At 35.5% G+C, this 17,414-nt stretch overlaps 4 protein-coding genes and 1 long non-coding RNA gene across 5 annotated transcripts; 3 read left to right on the top strand and 2 right to left on the bottom strand.

Moving 5' to 3' along the window:
• The first annotated feature begins 188 nt into the window (after positions 1-188).
• Positions 189-4,180, top strand: LOC103847003 (nucleolin 1). The gene is made up of 14 exons (XM_033281874.1): positions 189-340; positions 651-720; positions 876-1,238; positions 1,440-1,506; positions 1,583-1,646; positions 1,943-1,998; positions 2,074-2,254; positions 2,348-2,472; positions 2,799-2,873; positions 2,962-3,020; positions 3,119-3,259; positions 3,342-3,464; positions 3,553-3,675; positions 3,748-4,180. The coding sequence occupies exons 8-14, from the start codon at positions 2,389-2,391 to the stop codon at positions 3,935-3,937; spliced, it is 795 nt and encodes a 264-aa protein (XP_033137765.1). The 5' UTR covers positions 189-340; positions 651-720; positions 876-1,238; positions 1,440-1,506; positions 1,583-1,646; positions 1,943-1,998; positions 2,074-2,254; positions 2,348-2,388; the 3' UTR covers positions 3,938-4,180.
• Positions 4,181-4,450: 270 nt separating this feature from the next.
• LOC103847005 lies at positions 4,451-9,177 on the top strand. Its single transcript, XM_009124031.3, has 13 exons — positions 4,451-5,040; positions 5,121-5,185; positions 5,261-5,404; positions 5,489-5,614; positions 5,939-6,058; positions 6,132-6,296; positions 7,747-7,792; positions 7,870-7,928; positions 8,025-8,168; positions 8,256-8,378; positions 8,451-8,570; positions 8,671-8,834; positions 8,899-9,177. Exons 1-13 carry the CDS (start codon positions 5,011-5,013, stop codon positions 8,928-8,930), a joined length of 1,338 nt encoding a protein of 445 aa, XP_009122279.3. The 5' UTR covers positions 4,451-5,010; the 3' UTR covers positions 8,931-9,177.
• Positions 9,178-11,173: 1,996 nt separating this feature from the next.
• Positions 11,174-12,446, bottom strand: LOC103847002. The gene is made up of 6 exons (XM_018655718.1): positions 12,257-12,446; positions 12,010-12,171; positions 11,839-11,932; positions 11,602-11,735; positions 11,463-11,524; positions 11,174-11,348 (listed from the first exon to the last, which is right to left on the bottom strand). Exons 2-5 carry the CDS (start codon positions 12,142-12,144, stop codon positions 11,477-11,479), a joined length of 411 nt encoding a protein of 136 aa, XP_018511234.1. The 5' UTR covers positions 12,145-12,171; positions 12,257-12,446; the 3' UTR covers positions 11,174-11,348; positions 11,463-11,476.
• Positions 12,447-12,514: 68 nt separating this feature from the next.
• Positions 12,515-13,141, bottom strand: LOC117129334 (eukaryotic translation initiation factor 2 subunit alpha homolog). The gene is made up of 3 exons (XM_033282938.1): positions 12,788-13,141; positions 12,634-12,698; positions 12,515-12,527 (listed from the first exon to the last, which is right to left on the bottom strand). The coding sequence occupies exons 1-3, from the start codon at positions 13,139-13,141 to the stop codon at positions 12,515-12,517; spliced, it is 432 nt and encodes a 143-aa protein (XP_033138829.1).
• A 13-nt stretch (positions 13,142-13,154) lies between these two features.
• On the top strand, positions 13,155-13,519 carry LOC117128928. Its single transcript, XR_004452363.1, has 2 exons — positions 13,155-13,270; positions 13,335-13,519. It is a non-coding gene; the product is annotated as an uncharacterized LOC117128928 (long non-coding RNA).
• Positions 13,520-17,414: the final 3,895 nt, after the last annotated feature.

Raw genomic sequence — 17,414 nt, 5'->3', positions numbered from 1 at the left:
AATTTAGAAAGGAGATATGAATTGGATTTTTGTTTATTGTCCAAAAGATTTGTGAAAATCACAAACTAATTTTGATATAATTTTCAATCAATTGTTATATTATGGTGGTAGTTGAGTTAGATTACACTTTTTGTAAAAAAAAAAAATGAAATGTACATAGGTTTTATTCTGACCCGCAACTTTTGTATGACAGCAGCAGCGTCCAAAGGCGCGTGTCGTTTCACTATTGGTCTGTTGCCTTAGAATGAATCCAACCTCAGAGAAAGATATAAATCGCATGTCTCTCTAATTACCTTGATTTTTTCCCTGTTGGTCAGTGACAATGATGACTCCGTCTCAGGTAGATGTAATGTCCGGTTCATCACTCTCTCTCATTAAATCGATGTTCTCGTTTTGCATTCGCCCTGAATCTGCTTCTGATTGTTTATTTAGCTGATCCCTTAGGGTTTTTATTTCATTTTATTTGATTGGAGTTTGAATCGATTGAATCATCGTCGTAGATTGTGCGACTGTTGTTATTTCCTTGGTGTGTTAGTATAGTGATTGTGGGTTCTATTTTTGTTCTTTTGATCACCGTAGGGCTAGATTACTTTTTTTTTTTTTTTTGGGGCGACAAGTCTAATTCATGGTGGTTTGTTCATGTTCCGCAGCAGCAAGAGGATGAGGAGATGCTTGTGCCGCATTCAGATTTGGTTGACGGCACTGCTCAGCCCATGGAAGGTTAGACTTTTTTTAGGTTTGATTCAATTTGATCCGATGATGAAATTTCTTTTCTTGATCTTTTGATGTGATGGAAGTGATGAGATAGAGCTTCTGTAGTATTAGAGGGCTGGATAGGGTTTTGTGATTCTTCATGCTGTTTGATGCATTTGTAGTTTCGGAAACTGAGGCTGCTGTGAGTACTGTGGAGAACCAGCAGCCAGCTGAGGATCCTCCTACTCTGAAATTCACGTGGACTGTCCCAAACTTCTCTAGGCAAAACACCAGGAAGCATTACTCCCTAGTTACTCTGTTATATCTTGTTTGTCCAGTATGCATTTTGATTGGTCGACACCATTTGGATTTGCTTGTGCAGGCGCATATTAATTTACCGGAAAGGGAATAATGTCGACCATCTCTCCATGTGCTTGGATGTTGCTGATGCTGCGAGTGGGTTTTGCCGTACGGTTGGAGCATATACTCTCAGTTCAGTCTGGCTGTAGTCAATCAAATCCACACCTGATATACCATTAGAAAAGGTACCTTTAAATTTTATATAAACCATGAATCCTGAGTTCATGCATGATTTACGAAAGTTCCAATGCTGGGCTACAAAAAGGGGATCAATTTGTTGATATATGTGAATATAATCATGTTACTGCTATCTTAACCTTATTTGTATTATGCTTATGGTTATTTATTCTGTTATTGAATTAACGGTTTTTGGGACTTATTTACAGGAAATCAAGTTTGAACCATGTGTCATGTGCGAACACCTGGATAAGAAAACTTTTTAGAATGTGTCAAGTAATGTTTCACCCTTATCAACAGAATTTTTTCAGCTCATGTCTCTTTTGTGACATTGGGTTTTTCTTACTTTTAGATCGAAGATGGAAGGCCGCTACCCAGCTGTGACTTCGTTTCTTGAGTATGGCCAGAGTCGACAGGTATAGTTGAACTAAGCTTTGGTTTCTAAAGTCAAGCTTGGTAGAGTTAGGCGAAGTATTGCTCTCAAATGATAAGCTCTCTTTCTAGTGGTATATAAGTGTTTCAGTGAGCATCTCTGAAATTCATACGTCCTATTATATTTATACCACAAGTTCCTTCTATGTCAATCAAATCAGTATGCTGATATCTCACTATTTTTTTTCCTACTGTGCTGGTATTTTTTCTTCTGAAAAATAGTTTCTAGCTGTGGCTTGATACGTGTGGCGATTAACTTTTTCGGTTTGTGATTTTGCAGCTAGTCCAATTTCCTGCTCTGGAAAAACCTTAAGAAGATGAATTTGTTTTTGAGTTGTAAGTACCTCTGTTGTGTACAAGTTTGTTTCAACTGATTCGGTGAAGAAATCATAAATTATTCAATTTTCTTAGATCAAAGTTGCACACTTATGACGATGTCATGGAAACTGAGTGGCCAAGAAGCTTGGTCTTTGACGATTCATCCAAGCTTAGGCTTACATCTCACAATTGCTATTCCTAGCAACTCAAGCCTCAGCCTATCAAATACAGTGGAGTAGGCCATTCGTTGGATATGTTAGTTCACTACAATCAGGTAAACGACGTGAAGTTTAGCTAAAGTTATTATTTCTTCTTACTGAAGATTTGCATGTTTGCTTTTATTGAATTGTAGTATTTATTTTTTCAGACTCGGCTCTGCCTACCTCTTCGAGATTTGAGTTCGCTCTGATGCTACGTTCTGACATTGCATTCTCTAACGCCTCCGCTACTTGTGCTCCCAGTCCCATCCTCGCCATGTCTAGCCGTCATCTGGTAATATTACTCAGCCTTTCTCTTCATCTCTTGATACGATTTTACGTTGCAAGAAAGATGGGTTCTTGGATCGTCCCTCCAAGGACGCTGAAAGGAATATGATTTTCAAACTTTAGTATTTACTATGTATCCAATATCTCACATCATCATCATCAATCTATACTATTAAACATCAATGGTAAATTAAGGCTACACGGGCTTAGTTCAGGCCCAATATAAATTTAAGGCCCAGAAAATATTTAAAGCTAGGTAATATCATAATCCAAACAAAAAAAAAATCAATTATAAATACCTTTCTTCGGAACCAAAAATCCCTAAAACTGTAGAATATCGCCGCCTCTCGAAAACCTCGCCAAGTCGATCTTCTCAACTTGTCTCCAATGGAGGGATCCGCGATCAAAGTAATCTTCTTCATATTCTTATCGCTTTCTTTTTCATTCAATCTTTTAACCTAAATTGTTTCTGATTAGAGTTTTTTTTTTACCATAGGGGGTGAGTATGCTGACATTGAACGAAAGTGATACTAAGAAAACCAGACCAAGAAAACGGTAAAATAATTGATTGTGATGTGTATGTAAAATTGTGTTTGGTTATTGTTACGTTAGTAATAATTGTGTTTGTCTCGTGTGTATTTAAATTATTGCAGCGACATTGGGAGGATTTGCGTAAGAGGATATAACACTCAGTTTTCCCATGATGATGTAGTAAACGCGTTGAGGAAACATTTCGCTTCATGTGGAGAGATCACAGATGTTTATATCTTCGAAAAGACTGATGGTCTACACAGGTTTGCGGCTCTTTCCTCTAGTATTCCCACCTCAACTCCAGTTTATATATTGCTAAACTTTTGTTTTTTTATTGTTTCACAGTTTTGGTTTTATTTATTTTCTGGGAGAGGGCGCAGTTGACAAGGCCTTGCAACTTAGTGGAATTGACGTGGGAGGATGGACCGTCATTGCTGAGCCTTATCCGTTTATGGAAGATGCAGGCTGGTAACACAGATAGAATAAATATTTTATCTTTGGTAATTCACTTTCTTTCAAGTTGTGTTGACAAATATATTTATCCATATTATTGCAGCTACCCTGCTGTAGTTGTTCAAGGATACGACACTCTTCTTGATAACGCTGATATCGAGAAAATGTTGTTCGAACATTTCTCTTCATGTGCAGAGGTTACTGAGATCCGTGTTCACAAGAGGAGGTTTGTGCATGGCTTAATTCTTACTCTTTTAGGAGGACTTTGTCTTTGTTTTGAATTTTTTTCTTTTTACAGCATTGGTGCAGCTGTTGTAGAGCTTTATGGAGAAGATGCTGAACAAAAGGTGATGGATCTTGATGGGAGCATCATGGTAGGACGCAAAATAAGTGTTAAGCTTTATACTGCGCCGACTGTTTACAGTGTCCACCCTCGTCGTCGACGTAACCGTAATTATTATCCAGTTGCATTGTGTTTTGATTCTTGATTCCTGCTTCCTCTTAACCAAGCCTAGGATGACTTCTCAAGAGTAGAAAAGCTCTCTGATCTACTGTGAGAAGGCAAAGACAAGCTCCATGTTGTTTGCATCTTTCTGAAATAAATGCAACCTTTTACTCTATTACTTTTATATGTTTTTTCTGGATTTTAAAATAAACTATGATCATCATCTGCTTTCATTTGTAACTTTTTTAAGTAATGTATTTTATGCTTCGAGCGCTTTAAACTAAAAGCTCAATAATCAATTTAACAACAACTTTCCTTGGGTGCGAGTATAAACATAAAATGTATATTATCTTTGGTTTGTGTCTTTTTCTCTGATCAGTTTAAGCATCTAAAAATAAATTTTAAAGCTTGGAAACTTTTGTTAAAAATGGTCAAAGGGCAGGCTCCACAGTGAATACTGTTTACAGTGTCCACCCTCGTCCTCGATATAACCGTACTTTCCCAGGTACTCTTGGTAACTAACAAAGTAGAACTCGGCTCTACTGGGAGAAGACAAATACAGTCTCTATGCTGTTTGTATCATTGTTAAATAATGCAACCTTCTATCTTGCCCTGCCAACTTAGCGCACATCTGAGCTGGACAAAGAATCATACTCTAGGAACCAAAACTGTCGAAAAGTCAACAAAGTGATACCATATTGCACTACAGCGCTCGAGAATCACTGGAATTGTCACAACAAATATAAAGAGATTTTAAAGTAACAACGATCATAATCACAACAAATATAAAGTAACTAATAAATGACTACTAGTTCTCCCATTCCCGTCCTATGGTAGACACTATTTAACCTTGCAAGAAAGATGGGTTCCCGGATTGTCCTTCCAAAGGACGCGGGAAGGAATATGATTTTCAAAATTTAGTATTTATCCTTTTTTGTTCAAAAAAATTTAGTATTTATCCTTTTTTTTAAACAATTTAGTATTTATCCAATTTCTCAAATCATCATCAATAAAAAAAAAGGTCATCTTGAAAAAAAATCAATTATAAATACCTTTTCTACGGGACCGGACCCTAGATCCTTAAAAAAACTGTAAAGCTAAGCCGATCTTCTCAACATGTCTCCAACGGAGGGATCCGCCACAAAAGTAATCTTCTTCCTATCCTCTTTTCGCTTTCTTGTTAGTTGATATGGATGGTTTCTGATTTACATCTTTTTGTATGATAGGAGATGAGTCTGCTGACTTTGAACGAAAGGGACACCACTAAGAGAACCACCAGACCACGAAAACGGTAAGAGTTTATTGCTTTTTGTGTCTGTCGCTTTAGTTATAACTTATAATTGTCGTGCAAATCAAATTATTGCAGCGACATTGGGAGAGTTCGTGTAATGGGATATAACATTGACCTTCCCCAAGATGATGTGGAAAGCGCGTTGAGAAACCATTTCTCTTCATGTGGAAAGATCACAGATGTTTGTGTCATCGTACTCGATGATAATATGCTCGACAGGTTTGTGACTACTTCCTCCAGTAACTCAACTCAAGTTTTATATATATATATATATGCTAACATTGGTTTTCTTTTGTTTCACAGTTTTGGTTTTATTTATTTTCTTGGAGGACAAGGCACGGTTGACAGGGCGATGCAACTTAGTGGAACTGACGTTGGAGGATGGAATGTCACTGTTAAGCCTTATCCTTTCCTGGAAGATGCAGACTGGTAAATACATTGACGACTTTGATCCTTAGAGTTTTAGTTGTTGTTGGATTTGAGCAATTGGATTTAATTTTTCAAGTTTTTTGAATTGGTGTTTTGGATTTTATCAATGAGTATATAGCTAACTATATTAGTGTGTATAAAACTATTTGGTACAGCTGATTATATTAGTGTGTATAAGACTATTTGGGACAGCTGATTATACTAGTCAATTCATTTCTAAGTTACTCTATAGCTCTGTAGTACTAACCCACGTTTGAATGCATCTTAATATAAAACATAGCTTTGAAGATGTGTTTGATAATATATTTATCCATATTATTGCAGGGACCCTGTTGCCATTGTTCAAGGATATGACACTTGTCTTGGGAAAACTGATATCAAGAGAATGTTGTTTGATCACTTCTCTTCATGTGGACAGATCAAGGATATCATGTTTCAGAGGAGGTTTGTGCATTGCTTGCTTCATCCCTTTTATTGAAGCAAATGCCTAACTTGTCTTTGTTTTGATTGTTTACAGCAGCATTGGTGTAGCTTCTGTGTATCTTTATGGAGAAGGTGCAGAAGACAAGGTGCTGGATCTTGATGGGTCCTACATGGGAGGATGCAAAATACTTGTTAAGCTTATTCCCTCGAGTGGAATATACACTGTCCACCCTCGTAGTCGTCATCTTGGCTGGCCCAGGTACGTAATTTTGATTCATGTTTCCTCTTTATTGGTAAATGGTAACTAACAAAGTAAAACCTACCTTGTTTATTTTAGGTAACAAGGCTTGGATGACTTTGGAAGAAAAGCTCTCGGATCTACTTGGAGAAGAGACAAAGACATACTCTATGTTATTAGTATTTGTGAAATAATGCAACGATCTAGTCTAGTACTTTCTATGCAATTTTCTCTCTTCTGGATTTTAAACTAAAAAAACATATATAAACAACACCTTTCTTGGAAAACAAGACACTAAAAGTGTATAATCGCCGTCTCTCGAAAACCTAGCAAGTCAACTTGTCTACAATGGAGAGATCCGCAATCAAAGTAATCTTCTTATTATTCTTATAGCTTTATTTCTTCTTACTCTATCTTCTTAACCTCTGTTATTGTTTCTCGAGGTGTTCTTCCCTTCCCAAATCACCTCTCTGCTTGAAGTTGTTTGAGGGCACAAGTTTGCAGTTGACTTGGATCTCTGATTCTCCATGAATTGTACCTCATTAGAGAAATCATATCAAGAAGATGTGTCCTGAATGGGACATTCTCGCAAGCACAGAAGTTTTCACACATAGATTCTTATTTTCTGATATATACTATTACTCTTCTTACACTGATATTTCATTGAGAAAAGAGATTTCAAGTTTCGACTAAAAAAAATCTCCAAAGTATCACAACTTACAGCTAATAAGAAACAAGAAAAAGTAAAAAGGAAAACAGAGCAAGAAAGTAATATACTATTACTTGAGATTAGTAAGTACTAGTTACATATATGGTATATGATATTAAGTTTTGTTTTTTAAAAAAATGATGTCCTAAGCCAATGTTTCTTTTTGGTGAAAGGAGGCATGGCTCTGTATGTACTGACTCGGATCCGCCTAGCTCTTCGAGATTTGGGTTTGCTCTCTTTTGGTTGATTGATGCGACGGTCTGACACTGCACTCTATAACCCCTCCTCGCTCTACTTGTTCTCCCAGTCCCATTCTCGCCATGTCTAGCCGTCCTCCGGTAAATTTACTCAGCCATTCTCTTCATTTCTTAATACTATTTAACCTTGCAAGAAAGATGGGGTATTGGACGCGGGAAGGAATATGATTTTCAAACTTTCGTATTTTTTTTTTTGGTAAACTTCAAACTTTCGTATTTATCCAGTATCAATCATTCAATCAATCATCAATTCAATAAAACGTGGTATCAAAATCAACTTTGTCAATTTCTTGGTAAGATTCGGCTACATGGACTTAGTTCAGGCCCGACATAAATTTACGGCCCAGAAAATATATATATAAAGCTAGGTCATATCAAAAGCCTTTTAAAACATAAAAAATTCAATTATAAATACCTTCTTCGAAACACCAGAGAACTTTTTTTTTTTTTGAAACACAAGAGACCTAATTGTATAAAATATCGCCGCTACTCGAAAACTTATCTAACCCGATCTTCCCAACTTGTCTCCAATGGAGGGATCCGCGACCAAAGTAATATTCTTCATATCTTTTAAGTTCTGTTTCTTTTTGGAGGGATGGTTTCTGATTAGATCTTTTTTGGGATGTAGGGAATGAGTCTGCTGACATTGAACGAAAATGATGCTAAGAAAAACAGACCTAAAAACAGGTAGGAAATGCTAGCTTTGTGTCTGTAAGATTGTGTTGATTCTTATCTCGTTGGTAATAATAATCATATCTCGTGCAATCAAATTATTGCATGCAGCTACATTGGGAGGATTCTCGTGAAGGGATATAACACTCAGTTGTCCCATGATGACGTGGAAAGCTCGTTGAGGAAACTTTTCTCTTCATGTGGAGAGATCACTGATGTTTACATCAGCGTACTAGCGGATAATACTCTCGACAGGTTTGTGATTATTTCCTCCAGTATTATTCCCTATATATCTCAACTCAAGTTTATATATGCTGACGTTTATGTTCTTTTGTTTCACAGTTTTGGTTTTGTTTATTTTCTCGGAGAAGGCGCAGTGGACAAGGCGTTGCAACTTAGTGGAAGTGACATGGGAGGCTGGACTGTCATTGCTGAGCCTCATCCGTTCCCGGAAGATGCCGACTGGTAACATAGAAAATAAAATTTTCTTTCTTTCAAGATGTCTTGATAATATATATAATATCCATATTATTGCAGCGACCCCGTGGTAGCAGTTCAAGGATATGACACTAGTCTTAGCAAGAGTGATATCAAGAAAGTGTTGACTACACATTTCTCTTCATGTGGAGAGGTCACAGAAATCCGGATTCACAAGAAGTTTGTGCACGGCTTAATTATTCTTCCTCCCTTTTATTAAAGCAAAGCAAATGCTTAACTTAGGAGGAGTTTGTCTTTGTTTTGTTATTTTTTTTAACAGGATAGGTGCAGCTGCCGTGTGTGTTTATGGAGAATGTGCGGAAGAAAAGGTCCAGGATCTTGATGGGAGCTACATTGGAGAACACAAAATAACTGTTAGGCTTATTAGTGCACGGGAAATATATAGTGTACACCCTCGTCGTCGTTATCGCTGTCCTTTCCCAGGTACATAATTTTGATTCTTGATTCTTGTTTCTTGTTTACTTTTAACGTTCGTTGTTTATTTTAGATAACAAGGCTAATATGACTTCTGAAGAGTAGAAAAGCTCTCGGATCTACTGGGGGAAGACAAAGACAATCTCTATGTTGTTTGTATCTTTGTGAAGTAAATTCAACCTTCTGTCTAGTACTTTTTAAGCTTTTTTCTTTCTTCTGGATTTTAAAATAAACTCTGATAATCGTCTTCTGAGTTCATTCGAACTTTTATGTATTGTATTTATGTTTCGAGCTTTAAACTGCTCAATAATCATTATCTTCAGCAACTTTATTTGAACTTACATCTTGAGCTTATGTGTTGTTTCATAGTGAGTTAGGATCCTCCTTTCGTTTTCTTTGTTTTTTCAAGGTCATCGCACCTTTGGTTTTTCTGGTCTGTTGGCTAGAAGGGAATGTGTCTCTTCTCGGGTTTTACTGCTCCCTTAGTTTAGTCTTTGTTTTCTTCTTGGGATTTGGTCTTCTCTTCCTTGGCTAAAGAACTTTGTTTCGACTGAGAATAGAGATTTGGTTTGGAGATCTCTCTCCCTTAGCTATCGTTTCTGTGGTGGTTAGAGTTTGTAAATGAAGATGTGAAACTAATTTGGAAGTAGTGGGTTTCGTTTGTCCAATGTTTAAGTGTCTAGAAAGATTACTCTATTTTGGGACCAACTACGAACCTCTCAATTCCCTATTTACTCATCTTATAAGGAGGATGCCATGCTTGTGTTTCGAATTACCGCCATAGATGACTGAAGTCCGTTTTCTTTGTTCATGATTTGCATGAGAAAGCATTTTGGTGGTTTAGTATTTGTTAACAAAGTAACAACTTTCTCTACATTTTTTTACTTAGTATTTGTTTAATATATTTTTTGGGGTGCAAATGTTAATTTGTTACATGAATACTAGTTGGCTTAGCTGTAACTAGACCATTAAATTAAATTGTTTTAAATATTTTAAGTTCAGTTTATTTGGTAATGGCGAGATTGAGACATTTTCATGTATACTATTCACATGTATATCTTAAGTTGCAAATTACAATGTGCCAGGCCCAGTAAATTTTTATAGACTAAACCCAACAACAAAGTGACAACTTTCTCTACAATTTTTTACTTGAGAGTATTTGTTTTTTTTTTTTTTTTTTCCGTCAAAGTTTTTATTATAAAGATCAATGGGCCAGGCCCAGACAACGGCAGCAGCCCGCCAACAGAAAAAAACTATTACAAGCCCAAAAGAGAGCGGGCAAAAGGCAAGGATTAAACGGGCCCTAGGCCCACCTAAGAAACCACACGACCCAGACCGCCAGCACGTCGAGGAGGCTGGCTCGCCACGTGTAGGGATCTGCACCTTTCACGCGTCACGCGGCGTCACCGCCTCAACTTGACCGCTCCGCCAGAAAGCCGCCGGAATAAACACCATCGCCATCCTAGTTCATCGGAGCTCAGAAACCGGTAAGCCTCCAACAAACCCATAGCCTCTCTTAACCGCCATGTCATCACGCCTGAGGGATCCATCGAATCTCGAGATCTCCTCCGATTTTACATACTTCAAACCCTAGACACGCGAGCGGGGAACCCTCTCTTTCTTTCCTTGAGAGTCATCACCGCGCCGGAGAGCTTCATCTTCTACCAGGTACTCAACCACAGAGACCCAACCTCATCTTTAACGACAACCACACCAGACTTGAAACAAATCGAAACTAAAAAACCTTTACCCAAAGAAACCGGGTTCCTAAGCGGCAGCGCAGAGCTTTGGTAGCCTCCGCTCTCCGTAACCAGAAGCCGGCGAAGGCGAGTCTAACGGAGACTCCCTTCCCGGAAGCTAGAGCCGGCGATGGTGGATCTGCGGAAGCCTCCACCTCCCGGGAAAACACCACCTGTAAACATGCAAACCGCTCTCTCTCTCCACCAAGGACCTCCCAACGAGCGCGTTGTTACTCCAACAGCGCCCCACCGTTAAAGAAGGAGCCGGCATCAGAGCTCGGACAAGGCGAACGTTACCAGGACGGCGAAGAGAGGACGAAAGGGAACCACTCTGACCAACTAAAAAGGACTCCGGCGCCGGCACGGACGCTCACGCGCCGACCGACCGCCGGAATCCAAAGCAGATCTAACTTCTCTCTCTTCTCTCTCTTCTCTCTTCTTGTAGGAAAATTTATCTCTATTGACTTGAGAGTATTTGTTTTAATACATTTTTTTGGGTGCAAATGTAAATTTGTTAGATACATGAATATTAGTTGTTGGCTTAGCTGTAACTAGGCCATTAAAGTAAATTGTTTTAAATATTTTAATTTCAGTTTATTTGGTTAATAATAATGGCGAGATTGAGACATTTCCATAATTCTAATAAATATTCAACATAATGTAATTGGTACTCAATTCCCAACGTTTATTACAATAAAAGTAAAAGTCAAACAGAATCCCACAGTTTTATTTAAGCAGATGTCATATTAGGTTAAGCAGTCATCCAATTGCGCTTGAGGACCACCTGTAATATAAAATAAAAAGTGATTTTAAATTAAACAGCAACAATAATCACGACGACTTTGAACAGTAAATAAAGTTTTTGTTCTTTTGTTTAAAGCAATTAACAAAGTGAAACCTCTTTTTCTCTACTCAATCAGAATCAGAATCAAAGTGACTGAGATCCCTCGCGCGATAGTCCTGCAAATACATTAATCAGTTAACCGATATCCTTAAAGAAAAAAAAAATTTACAGATATAGGGAAACAAATATTTACCTTCAAAACGACATACTCGATGATTGTATTTGGGTTTTGGGCAAACTTGACGTAGCCAAAATCAACCGCATTAACATCACCGGTACTGTTTTGAAACTCGAAGTATTCTTTCCCGCGCCTGTCAACTCCACTACCTAACAGAGAACAATTTAATCATATTATAAAAATTAAATTTACCAAAGATGTGTACATACAGCTATATAGAAGTGATTTGAGGAAGGAAAAAAAAAAGAATACCTGTGCAAAGCATGACATGGACATCAAGATTGCGACCCTTGTGTTTATCTTCTTTATACGCGTTAATCTCATCAGTTGTTGGCTCGTAGATGATCTTGAAAAATAATAAAAATATTTAATAGAAACCAAAGAAGAAGATAAATAAATAAATAACGCAAGTGAAACGCTTACATCTCTATTTAGATTCTTCTCGTAGGAAGGAAACAGCAGCACAGAACAAGTGACTGGCGCAGATTTCAGTTGCTTCAAAACCTCAGGAGCCACAAATTCATCAGGGATATGGTACTCTTCTTCAATTACTTTCATTTTGTCCACCTTATGAACACTACCAGACTGACAAAAACAAAAACAAAAGATCAGTACAAGAGTTGGTGTCCAAAAGAAAAAAAAGAATTGAAAATAGCATCTAAAGACTTACATAGCGTTCAGATCCACCATCTAAACGATTCGTTAGAGGACACACTTCATTTTCAACGAGACCTTCTTGAATGATCTTTGATAGACGCGTCAGTGAAAGGATTGAACCATCGGCCCCTAACAACTTTCTGTCAACGGCCTTGTTGACAAGATCTTGAACCGAGAGGTAAGAATCTACCCGGAAGACAATGGTTTAGCTTCAGGTAGGCCTCAAGTTGCCTAACAAGTGCTATTGCCCAACATATTTCAATCAACTGGATCAGAAAGCAAGCCTGAAGCACAGATGGTTCAATAATCCTCCAGGAATTATAAGTCATGAGCTTGATTCTATCAAGCAGAAACTTTTTAAAAGAGGAATCGATATCTGAGCTTAGAAACCAATCTTCCTTGTACAAATCATTCATCTGCTCATAAGAGGGCCACTTCAAACGTTTGTAAACCCTCTGCAAACGAAGTAAATGAGCATCAAAACAATTGGCAACAAAAAAAAAACAGGTTCCAAATTTAAAATAAATGAACAGACAATTTTAACCTTGAGATTGATTCTCTGCTCTTCAGCGACACTGAATAGGACATTATGCACATGTCTCGCCTTCAAAAACCTCCTTTCACACGACCATATCTCTTGCATGCTCGGAGGAGAACGATCTAACACGATGACTCGATTATCGGTGGTTACTTTCGATACACGAAACGGAGATGTTCTCCCAACGGTAACCTCGTCCTCGTTGCTGAAGAAGATCACTGCCTCGATTTTGTTGTACTCCAACAACGAAGCAAAAGCTGCACCGTCTTGAATCCTTTCCACTTTAGCCATCACAATACTCCCCACTACCGGGTAGCGTGCTTTATAGAATCTGCATGTCAACTTCACCGGAGTCGCCATCTTTCACTGCCATGACAAGCATACAAAGAAAAATGTCTTAGTCAACGATCCAAATGTCTTAATAATACGCTAAGCAAAGCATACAAATGTAATAATAACCATGAGAAGCGTACGAAGCAAATTGTCTTAGTCAACGATCCAAATGTCTTAATAGCCTAAGCAAAGCATATACCAATGTCATAATAACCATGAGAAGCATACAAAGCAAAATGTCTTAATACACTAAGCAAAGCATACAAATGTAATAATAACCATGAGAAAGCATACGAAGCAAAATGTCGTATTTAACGATCCAAATGTCTTAATAGTCTAAGCACAGCATACAAATGTAATAGTAACCAGTTTGCTGATAATAAAAAAATACGAAGAATTGAAGAATAGCAGATGCAAGAAAGAAAAAAAAGATATAGGAAGAGACTATATGTAAACTGTGTTTCAGAGTCATGAACCAAACCGGTCGTCAAATGATGAAGTTAAGAAATACATAATTAAACATGCGAAACTAACAAATTGTTAAAGAAGAATGTACCAAAGGGATACAGGAGATTGTTTCTTTTTCTGTGAAAGATCTGGAGCTCCAAATCCTCATATATATAGGGTTCCATCATTTAGCTCTGAAGATTTAGTTTTGACGAGTGGGTGTGTTTGATTTTCTGGTTAAAACGTTTAGGAGGGTGAGTTTGCTTTTCTGGGGGAAAAGGTTAAGATTGAAGGGGAGATGAGTTTGACTTGCTGGTGAAAATGTTTTTAGTTAGACAAAGGGGGATGATTCTGAGTCTCTAGTTAGAAAGTTTTCTTAGACAGGCGGATGAGTTGGTTATCCCGCATGCTGGCGGTTTTTATATGGGCTTCTGCTTCACTTATTGAGCCTTTACAAGGCCCAATATACAATGGCTAAAAAGTTCAAGCCAAGATTACATTCCTATGCCAATGTAAAAAGAAAATTCCTGGAGATAATACCAACAAAAAAATAATATCAGATCTGAGGGGTCGTGAACTGAAGAATTAGTATCAAAAATAGAAATAAGAGCAGTATTCATTAGATTAGCCCTTATAAGTATGCATCACTTACCATATTTCATCCGAAGTGTATGGTGAGGGCCAGGCCGTGACTTGTAAGTACTAGTCACCCGTAGATATTGAACGCAGATCTTCTTTGTAGAGAAACAATCCATTAGAGCAACTGAAACTGAAGAGAGTATTGAAAACTGATGAAATATCGAAACCAGAAGAAGAGGAAAAAAATTGGAGAGAGGTTGGATATAGTAGTAGAACAAGAGGAAGAGCCTGGTCTATATAGAGGGTGGAAATATCCGGACGGATTTCACGCGCCTGTTTCTCGAGAAATGGTCTTGCATTTTAGTATTTGTATATTAAATATTAATATCTAAAGATTAGGCCAACGATAACTTTCCTAACAGAACAGAAAATGAAAGTTTGTTCAGCACCATTAAAATTTAAGGGTCCGGATTTAACGCACGAATCTCGTGAAATGTCCTCGTCTCTAAATATTTACTCAATTTATTACTCGAAAAGCAGTAAAATCTTAGCCGTTTTGTGGCTCCCAGATAAGAGCATCTCCAAAAAAAAAATTATAATTTAAAATTTTTGTTTTCCAATTTTTTTTTTATTTTTTTTTCAAATTAAGAGTTTTAAATAGTGAAATTTCATATTTAAAGTTCCACTACTTAAAATTTCAAATTTCAAATTTTTATTTTTTATTTACATTTTGATTATTATAATTAATTATATATCACATTTATGATTTTTAAATATTTTTTATTTATAGTTCTAATCTTTAAAACTTTGTATGTCATAAATATTTCACATTTATTTTTATAAATTCAAATTTTACACATCAAATTAAATAAAAAATTTAAAATAAAATTTATAATATTTTAAAATTAGAATTAGACAACAAGAATATTACAAAAGAATTTTTTTAAAAAAAAATTTAAAGATACACATAATTATTACACAAATTTAAATATTGTAACAACACTAATAGTTTAGTAAATTTTCTCCAAAACCTCTAAACTATTGTCCAAATAAATTTTGTGTAACTAAAGATGGAGGATTACAAAAATAATAATTTTATAGAATAATATGGTATTTTGCTTGTACTTTAATATTTAATTTTATATTTTTATTTTTATATTTGTATTTGTGTAAGATTTTATTGATTAATATCAATGTAATATTTTTATATATGTGCTAGTTGTTTATAAAAAATATTAATTTATATTAGTTATGATAAATATAAGGATTATAATGTAAATTATGAATAATTTGAAGTTAAATTTGAAATTTTGTTTTTAGAAAAACTCATTTTGAAACTTTAAATATAGAGTTTTGCAGATTTTAAAATATAAATTTTTTTCGAAGATGCTATAACAAAAGTTAATATGCGTATTTAATAATATTCAGGACAAATATGTATTTGCTTTCCAACGTATGTGGCTCCAGTGCATGGTCCTTGCCTAATATTTTTCCATATATTCAATATTTAACAACGTTACATGAAATTTGATATCATATAGTAAATGATAGTTTTTTTCTCACACTTTTTTCTTATGCAGTGGTCCACATTTCTTTCCAATTTCTTTATATATGAGGAATGGAATCTAAGCAGTAAAAAGAATAATTGATCAAGTACCTTGAAGAGTACACACTCAGCAACTGTGTTAGGTTCAAAAGCAAACATGAGAAAACCTCTATCTCCATTTTTAATATCACCTAGGCTATCCTGGAATTCCAGATAGTGTTTCCCTTTCCTATCAACTCCATCACATTCATTATCCTTTTCAAAGGCTAGTTTCTCATCTGCAGTGGGCTCAAAAATCAACTACAAAGTTAATAAATATCAGCAAAAGAATCAAAACAAACCACAAAATAAGAAGGTATAGTGTATCACATCTTTCCTGACGGATTTGTATGAAGGGAACATGAAAACAGAACTTGTGAGTGGTCTCTCATGTAGAGAACTAAATGCACATGCTTGGACTTGTTGAATTCCCGTTCACAATATCAAATATCCTTTGTGAGAGAAGAATTCTCGTCAAGAATAATGTCACCAGGTTTCTTACTCACTTCTATAATTGTGTGTAACAGATATGTACTACATATGTACAATTACGTAGAATCCAAGTATTAAAAACTAATAATGACAAATAACTAACAAGCCACTAATCAAAATTGGTCGATAAATAAAAGTATATGTCTAGCCTAGTGACCGATCATAAAAAAAAAATTAAAAAGATTTTTGTTATCTGAAAATACAGTGTTTTGCATATTTGTTGAGATAATTTATTACTAAAAAAAATTCTATTAGGCTGCTTATTACTTTTTTTTTCATAATCGGATTTATGTTGTGAAATTTGTAACTCTAAATCATAACCAAACATCAAAATAGAAAATACAAAAATTACGGCATTATACATGAATAGACAATAAATACTTAGTTTTAGTGTATATATCGTTATTTATAAAAGAAAAAGATGTGTAACTTTTCATTACGATGCAAGGTAGTGTTGTTTAGAATGATGTATGTAACAAGAAAGTGACCAATTACACATTGTTTACCATTAAAGTTTAATACTTGTATAAAGTTTGGATCAACTATTTCAAATCTGAATCTCTCTTCCATGTTTCAGCCTTTTAGTTTCATTTCAATGAATGCGTGATATACAAGGTCATTGGTAGCAAATGATTACAGTAAAAAAATCTCAATAGAAATCTATGAAATCAGCTACCAAAGTATATTGTCAAATCAAACACCCTCTTTTTGTTGTCCAAAGCAAATTAATCAGTAATCAGTTTTCAGTAAATGGATTAGTTTTTTTTTAAGTAAATGTATTAGTTATATGCTTCAAATCTTTCATAAAAGTATAATTACAAATTCTTCAAGAATTTTATGCACCAGTTTAATTACATAATACTCCTTTCGTATACAAAAGATTAATGTTCTATCTTTAGTTACTACATTTTGCTTTAAAATTAGAACATGAATTAAAATGTAAGTGGTTGAATATTATTGAAAATCAAATAAGATTTTAATTCATGAAAAGTAAAAATGAAAAAATAATAGATAAAAGTAAATGTTTAATTTTTAATATGTGTGAACAACATTAAACATCAATCTTTTGTATACAGAATGAGTAACATTTTAGATTTTGTTATGCTAAACATTGACAAAGGAAAATTGTATTTTCACACAGATACAAGTTGATTTTAAATGTTTAGGAATTCATGTGTCTATTTTCATAAAAATATC

The sequence above is a fragment of the Brassica rapa genome, chromosome A10 (genome assembly GCF_000309985.2).
Source record: "Brassica rapa cultivar Chiifu-401-42 chromosome A10, CAAS_Brap_v3.01, whole genome shotgun sequence".
Lineage (NCBI taxonomy): Eukaryota > Viridiplantae > Streptophyta > Magnoliopsida > Brassicales > Brassicaceae > Brassica > Brassica rapa.
Note: the sequence above shows the minus strand (reverse complement) of the source record. Positions and strands in the feature narration are given on the sequence as shown.